The sequence below is a fragment of the Chaetodon auriga genome, chromosome 23 (genome assembly GCF_051107435.1).
Source record: "Chaetodon auriga isolate fChaAug3 chromosome 23, fChaAug3.hap1, whole genome shotgun sequence".
NCBI lineage: Eukaryota > Metazoa > Chordata > Actinopteri > Chaetodontiformes > Chaetodontidae > Chaetodon > Chaetodon auriga.
In genome coordinates, this window is record NC_135096.1 from 11,886,663 (window position 1) to 11,904,547 (window position 17,885).

The window sequence follows — 17,885 nt, forward strand, 5'->3', positions numbered from 1 at the left end:
AGATGTGCTGAGAGCCAAAGCATGTTGGCCTCAGATTGTAAAGCTATATAAAGTGAGAGCACTTCCAGGACAGCTTTAACAACTCCCACCAATGTTTCATTTATGAACAGCACAAAGCCAACAAGAAAGACCGTGTGACCAAGACAGAGTGAAAAAATAAAGCCAACAAACAGAAAGAGGATGTGGATTGGATGAGAGGAAGGTCAGGCGATGGTTGGAGTTGCCTTGCTAGGAGCTCAGAGTGTGTTAATTCGGAACATTAATGAGAATAACGAGGAAGACGAAGAGGAAAGAAGCTCCACTAGCAAGCAGGAAATTTCTTATGACGGATCAATCACAGCAGCATGCAGGATGAAGCCAAGCGTTCCATGTATTTAAATGCATGTGTCCGTGTGTGCATGCGTGCACAGTGCACGGAGAGCCAAAGAGTGTTGTCTTCAGATGGAAAAGCTATATAAAGTGTGAGCACTCTCAACAGCGTGCACCAATGTTTCATTTATGAACAGCACAAAGTCACCGAGCAGGAAGAAGGTCAAGCGACGGCCGGAGTTGTCTCGCTAGGAGCTTAGAGCGTGTTAAGTCGGAGCATTAATGAGCGTAATGAGGAGGACTAAGAGGAAAGAAGCTCCATTAGCAAGCAATTAGGAAATTTCTTACGACAGATCGATGCCAAACTGGACAATCCTTTTCCACTGACAGCAGCACAAATTAAGTTAATTCAGTTAATCCAGTTAATTCAGCTTTAGGTGTATTCACTGTGTAATCTAAACCTAAATCTGCCGCATTGTGTGCTGTTAATCATCATAAATCATGCGATTCAAAGCTGCAGCTAACAGTTATTACCAATTAATCTGCCAATTTTTTTCCTGATTGATCGTTTATTGTGTCAGGAAATCGTGAAATATATACCTTCTCAGAGTCCAAACCTTTAAATTGCTTGTTTTGTCCGACCATAACCCAGAGGACAGAGGACAGGACAGATTAGTTTTTTGTTTTTTTTAAACATGAAAAGCTGTTGATCGATTAATCGGTTGTTTCAGCTCTAATGTGATATTGAATTTGAGACTTGGAGACTGAAACCTTGGGATCACGCGCGCGCCAATGACTAATTCCCAGCTGTGGCGACCAATAAGGGCCTGCTTTGAAATTCTGGCACTGTCAGAAATTCAGAGCCAGGTTCTCCCGCATGCGACGGAGCACGCTGGACAACATTTTAATTAGTGCTATTTTTGAATGAACTCAGGAGCGACAGTGCCAAAGATTTTTTTTTTGTTACATTTGAAATCATGAGAACAGATGGATGACACGAGTTGCTGCTTATTCTCCCCTATTGACAGCATCGCGCTCTGACTCACCACACATTCATCACACCATCTAACGAGCCTCAAACGTCATGTGGCCTGGCTGACACAGATTTACATGCAAAAAACCTGCAAGCTGTTATCTCCCAGCGTACACGGGGTTTAACTCTTTTTTTCTCCAGTGTTTTTAATGGAGCCTCCTGCTGAGTTGCGACGACGCACTCTCGAAACGCGCACGCTGAGAGTTACTTCAGGCTGATTGTGAAGTTGCACAGAATCGCCTCTTTTCTTCGCCTGCTCTCTGAGATTCGCGCTCTCCGCGGTGTTAAATCACAGCAAGCAGAAAGTTGTCTCTCTCGTCTCGAGTCCCTCGAGCTGAAATACCTTTGATTGGAGCAGATTACCCGAAAGCACTCAAGTCATTACATCAGCCCATGAAGGCAGGACTGAGGATGAACACTTCTCTATTTATTGCAGACTCAGCTGACATGTTAAAATGAATAAACGGAGGAGGAAATGACCTTTACATTCACTGTGCGTATTTCACGCCGCTCCGTCCACCACTTAACTTCTGTGCCCTTGCATGCTAAGAGGGGTCCTCAGCTTCACCAGCATGCAGGACCCTCAGCAGCTGAGCTTTTAAAAAGAAGAAAAAAGTCTTCCATAGAATTGCGCCTGAGCTTAAATTACCCTAGTTGTTCTGTAGAGTGTAAAGTGGTGAGAATTGGCAGGGGGAGGTGGGTTTCATGCTACAGGCTGGAAGCATTGTCATAATGTAGGCTAAAGCATCTTGGGAGAGCTCCTCGCCTTTGTGCAAATTCAGCCATTCTGGATAAAGATCTTGAGGGGTTTTATAAGGTTTAATGTCCCGTGTTGAGTGTGTGTGTGTGGTCTGTACAAAAAAAAAGGAAGGTCAAACAAAATTATTTTCACTCCCGGGAGGAATATGTCGCTAGGCCATTGGCAGAAACAGTCCTCTGAATGGCCTAAATCCTCAGGCTCGCCCTCTGAAGTTCTCCAGCATCTTGATGAAGTTACAATTCAAATTAGGAACTGGAAATGTGTGTCAATAAAGGTCAATGCAAAACTGCCCCGCTGACTCAGATCCCCCCTCTGAGACAGTCAGACAGAGGCTGAGGGTTCAGTGGCATTAATAGACATCAGTATCAGGTCAAGCAAAATAAGGAGAGTGACACGCTAACAGAACAGGATATAAAATGTGAGAGAGTCGTTTTTCAAGGCTGAGTTTTTCCCGCACTGATATGAATGTCTGGCAATCCATCCAATCGATGCCGAGACATTCATCACTGCACATAAAGACCTATCCCGACTGAGTTGCAGAATATGAAAAGCCACAATAATCGTATTTACTGATGAAATGTCATAAATGTCAGAGAAAGGGAGATTCTAATTTATTCCGATAGACATGCGTATCTGCCGCCATAGACATTACCTCGGCTGAACCCTGGGATGGATTACTTTACTGGAGAGCAACACTCTGAATCAAAGCTGCAGGACATGAGATATGAAACATTCGTTGAGATGCACCCAGAGCTCGGTGTTTGGGGCTGTGCGTTCTTGCTGACTGGAGCATGTGGTGGCTGAGCAGGGGAGGTCTGCGCCAGCTGGCTCGACTGCTTTTCTCTGATAGGGAGGTCTGACATATGATGCAGCAAAAAAAAAAACAACCTGACTAGCTCTAGAAACCACCATCTTTGTTGCTAAATAGGGGTGGGCATTTCGTCGTGAGGAGGTGAAATAAATTCGGCTCGGAAAGTTGCAGCGTTGCTTCTCCGACTGAGACCTCTCACACAGGGGCTGTGCTTGTGCGAGAGGTTATGCCTCGTCAAGCGATGCATCACTGCGATCCAATGTTTGTTCTCAGTGTTTTAAAGAACCCGATGAAAGGACAGAGAGGATCAGGATCTGTGAGGGCAGTCGATGAAGGACTAGCCAGGAGGGTTAACGTGGGAAACTGCACATATAACTCCTGTCTCTCCGGCAGCCAGTCATTTGATCAGTCCATCATCTCCACCGTATTGGATGGAGTGTCATCCAATACAGTGCAGCCAGACACTTTTCCTCATGTTTCCCTCAGGATAGATTAACTTTGAGGATCCTCCAGCTTTTCATTTAGCATCATCATCGGGTCAAAACTGAAGTTTCATCCTCCGTTGTGCATTGTGTTTAGGGCTAATTAGCAAATCTAGAATGCTAAGACGTGATGTTAGCATGCGTCCATGCTAACCTTTGCATTTACCTGAAAGCACCGCTGTGCATAGTTCAGCTTCTCAGGCAGGAGGCTGCTTGTGCAGGCAGTCTCTCTTTATACTCGCAGCCTGTCAAAATAAATCAATTAATCTCTAATATAGGCTAATATAGCTATCCTATTAAGTCCATTACGTACCATAGTCTCAAGAGCTACTGCCTTGTTTGCAAATGAGTCTTTGATATGTTAAATGCATCCTGTCGTCCTGATGTCGGCTTATCTCACAGCTTTAAACTTTAAAAGGTGTTCAAAAAAAAAAAACAATTTTTATTAAATTGTGTTTTACATTTTCTCTGAAATATAGTTCTTGTCAACACATTTTTGGCAAGGAAAGAATGAGGATTGATTGAGTTTGTTTCATGAAGTTTGATCCCTGTTTTTGAGAAGAATTTGAATTGATCGATTTGAAGGGGAGGGGGAGTACTTTTTGATTGCAATACATTGGCCTTTTCAGCAAAGGCAACCTTAGGAATAAAGCATCCTGCCACTTCTTTAAAATGTATATATTTGGATTCCTGTTATGTTGAAGGAAAAGGCATCAAACAGGGGGAAACTGGGGAAAAGTTTGTGTTACATCAGTCGGACAAAAACTCTGCTGCACAGTTCATCGAGGAGACGGCTTTCATGATGTGAAGGCAGGGGTTACACAGAAATGGCACTTTGAGCAGGAACTTACAAACACTGACAGATCACAACGTTTTTTTTAGTCAGTAACCATTTGCACTCGCATTTAAGAAAAGTACTGAGGGAGAGAAAACTAAGAGAAAGATGCCTGAGCCATCCCAGCTGAAGGATTGAAGATGGGGTTTTCAGCTTTTTGAAATTAGCGGGACTGTCACTGCTGTGAACGGTAAACACAATTATCTTATTTTGTGCTCTCATTCAGCGCAATTGGAGAGTGCTTGAACTTGAATCCGCATTTAAATCCGTGTGTTCTGCATCAAAAGCTTGAAGGGCCTTGACACAGCAGAAGATACCCATCCTAAGAGGCGCTATTTTATTTAGAATTACAGCACCACCATAAAACTGACGTCTTCTGTTTTCAGTGAAATATCTTGGCAGCTATTGGATGGATTGGCGTGAAATTTGGTAGAGATATTCAAGGCCCCCAGACGGTGAATCTTCCTCCATGATCTGATGCATTGCCAAGTGGAATGGGATATGTGGGCAGGGGGTAGCTGTGACCATGAGTTGACCAAATCCTTCAGATATAAATGTATTGTACTTCAGCCTTGAAAGATACAGAGCTATAGAGGACTGTTGATCCCCTGACCAACCCTCTGATTGACCCCCTGACTTTTCCACCATCATCAGGTCAAAATTTGCTTTCATCTCGTACTTTATTTTGTAGCTTAAAACCTGCAAAAGACACTCTCTCCACTCTCAGCTGCACTTTGTGTTTGGTGGTAATTCGATTTGAGCATTCTTGCAGGCGAAACTAACCTGCTGAACATCGGCGCGCTAACGTTGTCATCGTGAGCATGTTAGCATCATGATGTCGGCATTAGCCCGTCATTCTAACATTGCTGTTCCATCCCAGGAAATTTTTCTTCACTCAACCATCCTTCTTGACTTACTGGCGGTGCCGTTTGACCTATTCTATCTCATTCTGACACGCTAGAAGAAGAAAAAAGACTTATTTTTTGCTGCAAGGAAACCAAAAGTGAAGAGTAAAACGTTCATGCTGTTCAGGTGAACTTTGAGTTCCGCTTCCCGCTTCATGCTGTGAGGCTCCAGGCCTGAGATGGTGTGGCGTTTCCATCCTCTATCTGAAAATCCTCTCCACTCCACACACGCACTCACGCACTTATGCATGCACAGTCGCACACCGCTGCCCCCCCTCTCTCTCACACACAAATACTCACACACACACACACACACACACACACACACACACACACGGCGTGGATTTGTTTTCTCTGTGATGAGAGGGATTATGGGATAAAGGAGGCGAGGCCACGCCAGTTTAGTTCAGTTTGGACCAAAGCTGCTCTCAGCAGCAGCACAATGACAAACACAGATGAATGTGTGGCTGCACACTGGAGACGTGCGCAGCCGTTCACGCCATGGCCTGTGTATTTTGAGCTCAAGAGCCTCTGATTGGGATTCTGTAGTGGCGGTGGATCTGTTTCTCCTCCGGATGGCTGAAGATCAGCAGAGACACAAGCGTCTGACTGAAATCCGTGCAAGGAAACAGAGTCGAGAGGAGTTTAACTCAAAAGCCCGAGAGTGTTGAAATGGATCTGTTGCCTCTGAGGATGACTTGAACATCGGCTGTTTTTGTTTGGTATTCCTTGCATTTGGTTGTTCATGGAATCGTTTCTCTTCTGCATGGCGGCTCAGCAGGATGCCTGAGAGTGTCTGACACTTTCACCAGCAGCCTCGCTGTACTCCAGTGGAGCTCGTCATACACTTTCAACCGAAGGCCGCTTTTCTTTTTCACACACCGCGAGCTATGACATGACTGACTGATGTATTCGACCCATCAGCAGCACAATATGGGAATTGATCGGCTGGATTGTTACGGCGATGACGTCCTCATCTAGTATGCATTTTCTTCTATTTTAAGAATTTTTATGTGCATGTGACTCAGTCGATTGGGGCCTTGACTCTTGTCAATGGCAAAGGCCCCAGAGCTGGAACTGCGATGTGTGTCTCCTTTCCAGTGTAAAGCACACACTGGAGAGTGTGCTGCATAACAGAACATTACCCTCAGTTTTGGCACCGAAATGCCATTCATCTTTCCATTGTTACGGCGGCTATGCATCAGCTTGCTATCACAGATTTCAGGTCAGGACAATAAACTCATCCTCCTGCTTTACGGCTGCAGGAGGAAGTGCTCTCCAAGATAAATCAGACATGAGAATGAATTACACAGCTGCTTGAATTTGATGGCATTTCTGCGATGATGGTCTTTCATCGTGTTTGTAATTATTTCTGTGGATGCAGGTTCCTGGTGGTCTGCACGAGTCATTCAGGAGGTCGCTCTGTTCGCTTCCCATTGCGGGGCGAACTCTTTGGCGTAATTCACGCTGAGATGAAGCTGCCGTCTTCTCCTATCTCCTCCCTCCCGTCCACGCTCTCCTGACATCCTCGGCGCCACTGTTTGTGTAATCTGCTGTAACCGACTCAGCTGTCACATCAGTGCTTTTCCTCACCGCATGCGTACAGTTTTGCAGACCAACCACCGCAGAGCTGCCTGTGCATGTAACCATTGATTGCCTATCTACGGCCCTGATGAGCCGTTATTTGACTGTGGTCGATTGCACTAAGCAGCGCTATCTCACACTGCAAACCACACAGAGAGACAAGGCGTCACACTAATTGGACTGAAAGGAATCAAACCGGAGTGTTTTTATCCAGAGAGGGGAAAAAAAAAGATTTTTTTATTCACCTTTGGTGCTTGATGCTCAGTCTTATTTTTAGGAAAACAATGTATTTGAGTTTGAATCTGGGACTAAAACACTTACTTTAATGATCTTCAGCGCAAATCAGCACACATATCTAACATAACAAAGCACATGTTTGATCATGTGATGATCACATGTTGATTTTCCCGTCTTTTATTTTTCAGCCATAAGAACAAAATGTCGGGCTGGCCGCCCCCTGGCCCAGGCTCCTGGGGTGGACTGCAGGGGCCTCCATACAGCTGGGACAGCATGAACAGCGCCAGAGAGGGACGGGACTGCCTCACCAAGTATGTACAGTATGATCAGAAACACCAACTTCATCACTGACTGAGAGCAATGAGACACTGTCATCAGGTGACTTCCAGCAAAGTTTTAACAGCGGCTCTCAAGCGACTGATGACAGGAATGGCTCCTCAGAAATATGGATTTCCCCATGTCCATTCTTGAAAGAAATACTTGTCTGAAATGAAATCAGGATTCTGCTGCAAGATATTTTGCTGTTGGTAGGTCAGAGAAGTCCTATGATAAGAAGGCTTTAGCACCGCAGTGACAAATGCAGACAATGAAGATCCACGAAAAGCGACCGCAAACAAAACCGGGCCTTGATTTATTCTTGTTGTTTCTGCCCCTGATGAATGATTTGAAAAAGAAAAAGTGGTGGAACAGACTTTCAAATTTGAAATCCATTGCGTATAATAGGCTCAGACCATTCTGTCCTTAATTGCACTGCTTTAGTTCATGCATTATTCATCATGACCAATAATATATTGCACAGTTACACTCAAAACAGAGGTGTGCTCACCTACTACAGTCTGTCTAGCATCTAACCTTAAGAGATCTCCGGAGCGCTCTTAAAGTTGATGTCATAAATTTGCTGAAGCATGCAAGTATCATGTAAAGGAGTCAGAACAGCTTATTCGTCTGCAAGTTAGCTGGTTTGGAATCGGAGGTGTAGCTGCACATACACAGCACCTTCAACCGACCCATCTTCAGCTTTTTTATCATTGCATAGATTAAGCAGCAGCATAACGAAATGCCACGCAGTAGCTAACTAAGTGCAAACAGAAGCAAATAAGAGATTTGCAAAGCATGAAAAACAGACAGTATGCAAATACACAGTGTGTACAGCATGACTGGATATAAACAGAGCCACTGTGTACTGTTAGATATGGGTCAGAGCTTAATACAGAGACAGTTAAACAGAGATCAGACGGTGGAAGTACAGTAAGCATGAAGCCCTGAGTAGCAGCAGTGGTGGTGCAGAGTCCCAAAGTAATTTTAGCTTCACTTCACTTTTTTTGCCTTTTCCCGAAATGATCACTCTTAATCATGATGGTTACGGTTTCACCTGCCCCTTCTTCCCCACATGCACAAAAGGTAGCTGTCGCTCAGGTAATTTTGCATTCCACCTGCACGCAGTACCCGACGTTTGTGTCAATTTGTCCTGCAGGCGAACCTGCAAATCCTCCAGTGCTTGGCATACAGAAAGTTCCACGCACAGTGAATCTGGCTTTGTGTAAACACATCTCTGCTGCTTTACATGGATGTGTCTGATTCTGATAAGCTGTGATCCAATTAACTTGCGCTGACATAGAGTGTTTTAATGCATAAATTGCTTTCTGTGATGACAAAACTAAACTGTGAACTGCCTGACAATGGACGCATAAATGTACTTTTCATTTCTCCACCAATTTTCTTGCCTCCTCTTCTTCTTTCTCCTTCCTGTCACTGCTTCTTCTCTTCTCATCTTTTTGCTCTTTTCACCCTTAGATCTCCTCTTGTTGTCCCCATAGTTTCACCGCCTGTCTTTTCTGCCCCTTCCCTCCTCTTTGCTACACCCCTATTAAATTCTCCCCCTCCTCCCCTTGTGATGGGGGAGTCATGACAAGGAAGGCAGCTCTGGTTATGTGGCTTTGTTCCCAGAGAAAAGCTGTTGACTTTAGAGGAGGCGACACAGATTGAGTATCACAATTGGATTTCTGTGAGACAGAGAGAGAAAGAGAACAGAGACTGAGTGAAGCCAATGATTGGTTTCCAGTAACTATATTGGACAGATAACTTCCTTAACCTTACCTAATATACTCTGGCAGGTTTTTGAATGCTAGTCTCCACTCAAGTGTATTTGAAATGCCTGAAATACACAGACAGAGTACGTACTGTATGTCCAAGCTTAGAATCAAACTCAAACTTGTTCATTTCATTATTTTTATGGTGACAAATCACAATGGAAAACCAGTTTTCTCATATCAAAACCATTTGCATCGAGCGTATTTTCCTTTATTTGAACAATGTTAAGGTTGTGCAGTAGAGTGAAGTGGATTCGTGATGTTGAGGTGTCTGTAATGCAAGTATATGCCATAATACTGTCCTGCTGCAATGTTCCTCTCTGACGCCCAATAATGGTCCCTTTTTTGATGTATTAGGGTCCATTTTTTTTCTAAAATTTCTCCACAGATTATACCAGACAGGAATGTCTTTTGACAGGACGTTAAATTCATTTTGCTTTTATCCAAAGTGGCTTTCAGTAAGTGGAAGGTTGAAAGGGCTTGATATTGTACATCCCATTGCATCTCATCCGAATAAACAAGTAAGGTAGCTTTTTGGATGACCTCTGTCCAAATGAGGGATTTTTGGGGGTTTTTTCACTTTGTGCTTAGTGTGACGTACAGTCTGAAAAGATGGGCTGTGGCATTGGTTGTGCCAGAGCGTAGGGTTTTAGTGGTGATTCCAGTCTTGCACGGGGTCTGAGCTGCAACAGGGAGCTAGAATAGAGAATGGAGGAGCGAGGTCATGCAGAAAAACTTTGTTAAGCTCAACACCAGATGGCCAGCAGCCTTCTAGGCTCGCTGCTGGCGAGGAGGGAGTTGCTGTAGTCCAGGCAGGAGATGACAAGAGTTCGAATGAGTGCCTGGGTTACCTCCCTAGTGAGGAGGGGGGCAAATCCGCCCAACGTTTTCGCTTTTATCGCCGCAGCACGCACAACTACGTCCCTTCCCCTGAAGCACCGCAAGCTGAGACTTGAACAGGTTGAGCGGCGGTGTCTTGACATCCACTCCGACATGTACACCTCCACCTGAGTGCCGTATTGGAGGAGTGACAAGTTTAATAGGCATGACTGAGGCCACAAAATGCAGTCTTCATTATTGATTTGCAACATTACCTTAAAAAAAATCAATCAAATCAAAGAATCGCTCACCCTCTATGCACACTTTAAGCATATAAGCTAGGCCTTTTAAGCTTGCTATGTAATGCTAACATGCTACTATTTGCCCTGGGCTGTATTACATCTTTTTTGATTCATGATACTCATCCATTGAAGCCCGTCGAAACGTGCTCGTGAGAGAGGCATGTAGCGTAAACACACATGGATCTGAACCTGATCTCAGTCACCCAAACATCATGTTCATGCTGCACCTATTTTGTATCAGCAAATTTGTTTTACAATTTCATTTTTATGTACATGAAATGTTTACTGCCAGCATTTTTCAGTTTGTTATTCCTGCAACATTTGTCAGTTCTAAAAGTGTGGGCTTTAGTGGGCAACAGTACAAACACAGGACGAAAACATGCAGCACTGCATTCCCATTCTTCCATGAACACCACAATTTGACCTTTCGTATCCAGCTTTCCCCTGACCCCCCTGACATCCAAGCTCTGCCCTCCGGTGGGATTAAACTCCACCGACCCTGACAAGGAGGATGAGCCTGCATCACATATTGGAACATGCTTCATTACAGACAGATTTAGTTTGAGATTTCTGCGCCATATGTACAATACAGATCAATGCCATAATGAGAGGGAGGACGAGAAAGCGCAAGAGGGTAGGAAGGTGGGAGGTGGGGCAGAGATTGAGACTGATCTGGATTGGTTGGAGATAAAGTCACGGATGGTTGGAACATGCTTCATCATCGGGGCAGATTTAGGCAAAGCTGCAGGTACATAGCTGGATGAATATCCACGGGTAAAGCCAACTGGTCGAGCAAAAATCTGAATATAACCTGATAAAGCAAATGAGAGAAATTAGTTTCGCGAGCGTTGCCAAAGTCACGTCGTTGCACACAATTTCAGCAGCACCTGCAAACAAATGAGACATTTGTGAAGATGTGAAGGTTAGGACGGATGAGGCAGGAAATTCAGCGTCCGTGCTCTTGCCATATGGACACTCGAGGCAGACAGTGATGGAATGGATGCTGGCCAGGTAACAGCAGACACCCTGTACTGGCCTTAATGTGCAGAGAGGAGCAACAGCTGCCAAGGGAGCTTTTTAAGCTGCGAAAGAGGGAGGAAGAGAGAAATGGAGACAGAGAGAGAATGAGTTAACCCCTCTGAAAGCCTGTATCACCTCTTAATTAACAGGCACTCTGCATTCTCGGTGTCCCGGTCGAGACAGACGTCTGAGGTTCAGCAGGCAGGAGGGTTTAATTTAATATGGTACATTTCCATTTTTGTGGTGCTCTCATCCTGAGTGACTTGCGGTAAAGCAAAGAAGAAGAAGGACAATGTCAAATTCCACCAGCGTTAACCCACATTAAAGTTGCATTAAGCGTCGGTGGCTCAGACATTTCTCATAAAAGTCACGAATCGAGCGAAATTGACATGTTTAAGCGTCAGTCCCTCAAAAGGAGCTGAGATGTTTTTCTAGATGCAACCGTTTTGCATCGCAGACTGCGTGAAATCAACATGAGATGCTGCTGAAATTGCACTTTAATTTCACTTAAGCTAAAGCTGAACAAGCAAAGATCAGCTTCCTCACCAGGGTAGTTAGTTAGCAAGACATGCTAACATTTGTTGCCTATGTTCAGAGCATGCTGTCCTTCATAGAGAAAAGGTTAAATTAGATTATAATCAATAGCAGACATAAAAAAGAGAGCAGACCTTTATAGAGAACATCTAAAAACAGGCACTTACACATTAAAAATGAAGAATTGTGACTTGATTGAATGATCAGTGTTGTGGTCTGGAGACTTTTATATGGAAGGAAGAGGCAAGTTGGTTCCAGATTGCAAATCTGAGGCTTTTTCTGAATGCAGAACCTGTGCTGTCTTACCTGAGCCCAGGCTGTGATTTATGAACCGCTGATCAGATAGCCAATCATTCATTTGAAATGTCTTGTTATCTTTCAGAGCCAAAGTAGATTTCTGCTATCGGGATGAATGCATTGATTGGATTTTAAATGTGCACCACATCAGATAACAGCCTCACTTTTAACAAGCAGGACAGGTTTGACCCCTGTGACGGTCGCTGTGTGCATTACTAGCGACATGTCTTCTTGAAGTGAAACTATTCTGTGACTCATGTTAAGTCACTCTATGAAGGGTTCGATCCGTCTGAGCTGTAGGTGAATCACAGTCACTGCTCATGGTCACCGTGTTGCTCCTGTCCTGTGCTTTCCAGCCAAGTGTCCCAGAGCAGCTCCCTGGAGGAGGTCCACCTGGACGGGCTCCCCCCGGCCCCTCGCCTGGTGGAGATGAGACGGGACCCAGTCCTGGGCTTCGGCTTTGTGGCGGGCAGCGAGAAACCGGTGGTGGTCCGCTCTGTCACGCCAGGTAGGTGCTCTTCTCTGCAAGGAGCCGCCAAAGTCAGAAATTCTGATACTACTCCAGTCTGAGCTGGCACGTTGAAAGACTGCGCTGAACGATTTCATCAGTTCCTCCTCACTGTTTGACGAGTGCTAATCAGCGCCAACAGTTGCTGTAATGATTGTCAAGAAGGAAACCATGCAGGCGCTTGGCTTCTCCAGCCTGTGATTGCACAAGTAAGCAGCACCGATCCCATGTGACAACTAAAATGAGTACAAATGAATGTTCTGCGTGTGTGTGGTTTTTTTTTTAATGTCTTGAGTATTGTTTATTTTGGGTGATTGGCTGATTTCCAAATGACTGTTTCTGCTTACAGACCCCGATCAACTGTCAGCGCCAGTGGCTGCACAGACACACACAGTGATTAGACATCTCAGTAATCAATGAGTGCTGAATTCCAAGCAGACAATTGAACTAATGAATATTCTATTTAGAGTTGTTGGCCAAGGAACGGAAAAGATATGCTTGAGGGCGCTGCAGTTTATTAATGCTCATGCCTATTAGATGTGTCAGGAGGCAGACACACGCAAGCAAAGTCGGCCTTTTTGCAAATGACCTGTACGCTCACACGTTCGGCTGTTCGTGCACTGCTCCATTCATTTTCTCTGCGTGTGTGTTGTGTGTGTAGGTGGTCCATCTGAGGGGAAGCTGTTGCCAGGCGATGAGATCATCATGATCAACGACGAGCCCGTCAGCTCGGCTCCGAGAGAACGAGTCATCGACCTCGTCAGGTGGACGCAAAAACCTTGTGATCTGTCAGGATAGTTAGAATTCAGTTCACCGCAGCCCTGTGTGGAAGGTTGTTGATAACCTAAAATTTAAAGGGCCGGTTCACTCACATTAGAAAATGACAATTTTCTGCTCACTGAATGGTATCCAGCCACGTGCATAGGTTTTATTTGTCTGCCTCCACCCTGAAACAATGGGGGTGAGTGGAATTCATTTTTGGTGCTCACAGTTATACAAAAAAAATTACATAAAAAATTCAACAGCAACATCTCTTCTCTGAGATAATGTTATTCTGGATGATCCACAGACCTCCACGTCAACATTTTTCACTGAAACTACTGGCTGTTGAAGAAGTAGCCCCGACGAAAATGGCTGACGGTGACATCTATGGATTATCCAGAGCAGACTGGACACTGTTCCTGCATAAAGATGCCCCCGTCAAGTTTTTTAAATGTGATTTGTTTTTATTGTTATTGTGAGCACGAAAGTCCGTTCACCTCCTTTGCATTCAGGTGACAGAGGCTGATCAAATCCCAGCACTTTCAAGCACATCTGTCCGGACGGGTAGACGGCTGCACACATGGTGAATGAGAGTGTTTAAACCCTTTAAACCTGTCGTAAGCTGGAAAATCCAATGCTTCAGGCTGAGACATGTTCAGTTTTTGAAACAGAATGTGGCTTTATGTGATTCATTTGAGGCTCTTCCTGGACTGCATATGTCATTTTTAAGGAGTGGATTCAATTAAATGGCAGGTTTAATACTGATGATTGCAAAAAAATGGAGGAAAATATCAGGCTTCTAGCTGTTTCCATGCTCAGTTTCCCATCACTGAAAACACGTTTTGCTTCGCCAGAAACAACATCTCGTATTTTCAATGGGAAACTGAGCGTGTGCGAGTGTGTGCTTCTGCTTTTTACTGCGTCTGCTTGTAAGTGCTGATTGCCAGAGGCGTCTCATTCCATTTCAGCCGAGCTAATCAAGTTGCAGTTGCTTATCTGCATTGTCGTTTGCTGTGATTGTTGTTTTGGGATGATTTTGTTGACTCTGTGATTTGCTTTGTCGTCTCGCCTCAGGAGCTGCAAAGAATCCATCATGTTGACTGTTGTCCAACCTTATCCTGTGAGTAGATCAGCTTTTGCAAAATGATCTTTGGAGCACAATACGACAGTTATATGTACCAGATATGCTAACTGCACGCATATTTGTGTTGTTTCAAGCATGCAGTGTTTTGTCTCCTCTTCATCAAGGCCCCGTACACCACTTACACTAAACACTCCATTCATTCACAGCACAGGGTGTGTTTTTAAGAATGGCTGCTCCATACCGTCATCCCAAAACTATTAAAACACATCAGTAACACCGGAGCTTTCAGTCACATCACAGGTGGAGTTCTGAAACTCAACTTTGAAGCTAACATGGATGAGACGTCCTCAAAACGCTAAGCACACGTTGAATGGCGACCCCAGCTGATGATGAAGATCGTGGGATGTGATCGAAAGATCTAGAGCAGCTTCTGCACGGAAATACGGAGAAACAGCAGCCAGAAATGATGATCTTGTGCTTCTCTTACTGAATGTATTCCACGCTCTTCTTCAGTTTGTGTTGCATTGCACCAGGGTTTTTGTTTCTGGTCACCAAAGTTGCACAAATAGAGAGATTTTGTTCACACCTAATTTGCAATTACCCACCTTCAGGAAATTAGTGATTATTGTGTTAATGTTTTATTAATTTTCCAATGTTACATGAGCTAATATGCTGGAAACCTGTTTTTTTTTCTCCCCGTCTTCATTTGTGCATGTGTTTATGCTTCTCTTTATCTCTTTCTCTCTCTCTCCATCTGTGTGTCTCTTCCCTCCTCTTTTCCCTCTTCTCTCTCTCTCTCTCTCGCTCTCTGTTTGGACGCTTGCCTTCAGTCCCCTAAATCAGCGTTCATCAGTGCAGCCAAAAAAGCCATGCTCAAGTCCAATCCGGTCAAAGTGCGCTTTGCAGAGGAGGTCATTATAAACGGCCAGGTTCCAGTCAGTTCTACCGCACACACACACACACACACACACACACACACACACATTCACCCACACACTTATGTATGACCTATATAAGCAATGCCAGATGGTTGCCACTTGCCACATAAGACAGGCAGTTCAGTGAATGCCAGACAGATAAGACAATCACTTAAATGTGTGATGAAATGACATTTTTCTGAATTCCTTTCAAATGTCAAAGCTCACCTGACTTCTGTTAAAGCACGGAACGAAAACACTGATCACTTGCCTCTTTTGCAGAACCCGGTGAAGGACAATTCTCTTCTGTTCATGCCAAATGTCCTGAAGGTCTACCTGGAGAACGGGCAGACCAAGTCTTTTCGCTTTGACAGCAGTACCTCTATCAAGGTGTGTGTGCGTCGGAGCTTTAGTGAGGATGTTCTGCCCCGGCCATCAAAGGGCCGTTTGAGGGTTAAGATTTGGTTTTAAGGGCGTTTAGTCGTGATGGTTAAGGTTTGGTTAAGGGCCAAGAGAATGCATTGTGTCAGTGAGCGTCCTCGCATTGATAGAAGTAAAAACACAAGCGCGTGTGCATCTGTGTGTGTGTGTGTGTGTGTTTTCTGCCCCATACTCGACAAAATTAGCAGTCCCTGCAGCATCTATAATTACAAAGGGAGAATTTCATTTAGAGAGCAAATTAGTGTGTCTGGTGCACACACACAGACCATGAAATTCAATCACTTTTTGAGTTCCATTTGTCTGAGCACCTCATTTATTCAGGCAAGGCGGCAAAGAGCATACTTTCTTTTTTTTTTCCTTTTTTTTTTTTTGACTGGTAGATTCTTACACGCTTGTCATCCGCTGTGGCTCCCAGTGTGTCGATTAGAAAGCTGAGTCACTCCTTTCCTCAGCTTCACTGCACATACTCTCACGTTATCTCAATAAGACCTTTCGTTGAATGTAGATTTACAAGATCTAGTTTATCTTCTCAGCCCTGAGATGCATAGGTCAGTGGATCCCACACGCCTTCATAAGTGGGTCAAAAATGATCTGTGTTCGAATTGAGATTTTAAGAATTTAGGAAATGTGAATTAGATCTTCAGTGCTACCCTAGCTTCTAAGCTAGCTGGCTAATATTAATTAGCGAATAAACCCCTTGTGATGCACAGTCTTGTTTTGATAAGGGGGTCCCCAGGCACAAAAACATGGAATTAACAGACATGTAAACCAAAAATAAATATATAATAATAGAAATGATAATAAACAATCCAGCTGGCACAAAGAAATCTGCGGTAACATCAACAAGGACGTAAACATAAGGCCCAAACCGCACATCTGTTCTGAGCATCAGCACAGAATTAATGAGAAGTTAAATAAGATGAATAAATACAATTATATAAAGTCTTGAGTCTACATATGAACAAAAAAAAGAAGGTGAATACACTCAAAAACAAGAACATTTGGGATATCTTGGAAAGAAGTATTCGATCTGAGTGAATTCGGATGATTCCAGTCTGACAGTGCTGCTTAAAAGCATGTCTCACAGTTTGTTTTTTTTTATTCTAGACACAATAAAAGTATGCAATGGAGTGTGTTCATACTGGAAAGCAAAATTAAGAATGAAGTAGCACGTATTGTACTCATGCGTGTGATGTTTTTCCTTCAGGATGTGATCCTGACCCTGCAAGAGAAGCTGTCAATCAAATGCATCGAGCACTTCTCCCTCGTGCTGGAGCAGAGGACGGAAGGCTCTGGAAGCAAACTGCTTCTCCTGCACGAGCAGGAGATGCTTTCTCAGGTAGGAGAAGTCTCCCGTCCTGTCTGACACACGCGTTCCTGCTCAGTATTCGAGCGGCATTCGGACCGCGGTGTCATTTATCAGCGCTGGCACAGCGGGGGCGACAGTTCTCGCATTACACCGACCCACTCACACACACACACACACACACACACACACCACAAAAGGCACGAGCACCACACTCACACACACTCCACCACAGTGCCCGCGACATTCTAATGAGGTTACAGGATCACAGGAGGACAATTTTAATATTCCTGCCACACAGTTCAGATGTGGCGCTCTGCACGTGGCGCGCTCACAGGCAGATGAATGTTTCAGAGTCACACTTCCCTGGCACGCTTGATAAAACACACACTCTGCTGTAGTACGCCTGAGTGTCAATCCTGGTGCCAGGTGTATTGGAGAAGGCCCTCTGAATTTGAAAATAGACTCCCTCGCCCTGTCTAAGCTTGCACATTCAATAATTTATCAAATATGATCAATATTTAAAAGATGATCTGGTCTCTTGGTTTTGTCTTGAATAAGAAATGGAATCAAAGGCACAGACATCGACTGAGCAAGCGAGTTGTTTTTTTCTGGGATGCTGCTGCTGAATTACACAACCATGTTTTTAGGTTGAACGGTGGTTTGAGTCTCATATTCCACTGCTATTAATGCTGCTGCTAGTGCTACGAGTGCATCTACTTCAGTAGTCCAGGTTTGGGGCAGTCAGTCTTGAGTGGAAGTGAGTCTTTGCAAAGGTACTGCTCACAAACTTCAGCGCAGGTCTCCTCAGAACGGGACGATCCCGGGGACGTGCACACAGTTTGTAGA

General features: G+C 44.4%; 1 protein-coding gene across 2 annotated transcripts in view; it reads left to right on the forward strand.

Annotated features, from left to right (window-relative positions):
• LOC143315790 (FERM and PDZ domain-containing protein 4-like) overlaps positions 1-17,885 on the forward strand; it is a 43,671-nt gene that overhangs the window by 13,834 nt on the left and 11,952 nt on the right. For both annotated transcript variants that reach the window (XM_076723216.1, XM_076723217.1), the window contains exons 2-8: positions 7,145-7,267; positions 12,375-12,526; positions 13,188-13,290; positions 14,363-14,408; positions 15,203-15,307; positions 15,572-15,679; positions 16,938-17,069. In XM_076723216.1, coding sequence (XP_076579331.1) covers positions 7,145-7,267; positions 12,375-12,526; positions 13,188-13,290; positions 14,363-14,408; positions 15,203-15,307; positions 15,572-15,679; positions 16,938-17,069 — 769 coding nt within the window. The remainder of the gene's footprint in view (positions 1-7,144; positions 7,268-12,374; positions 12,527-13,187; positions 13,291-14,362; positions 14,409-15,202; positions 15,308-15,571; positions 15,680-16,937; positions 17,070-17,885) is intronic.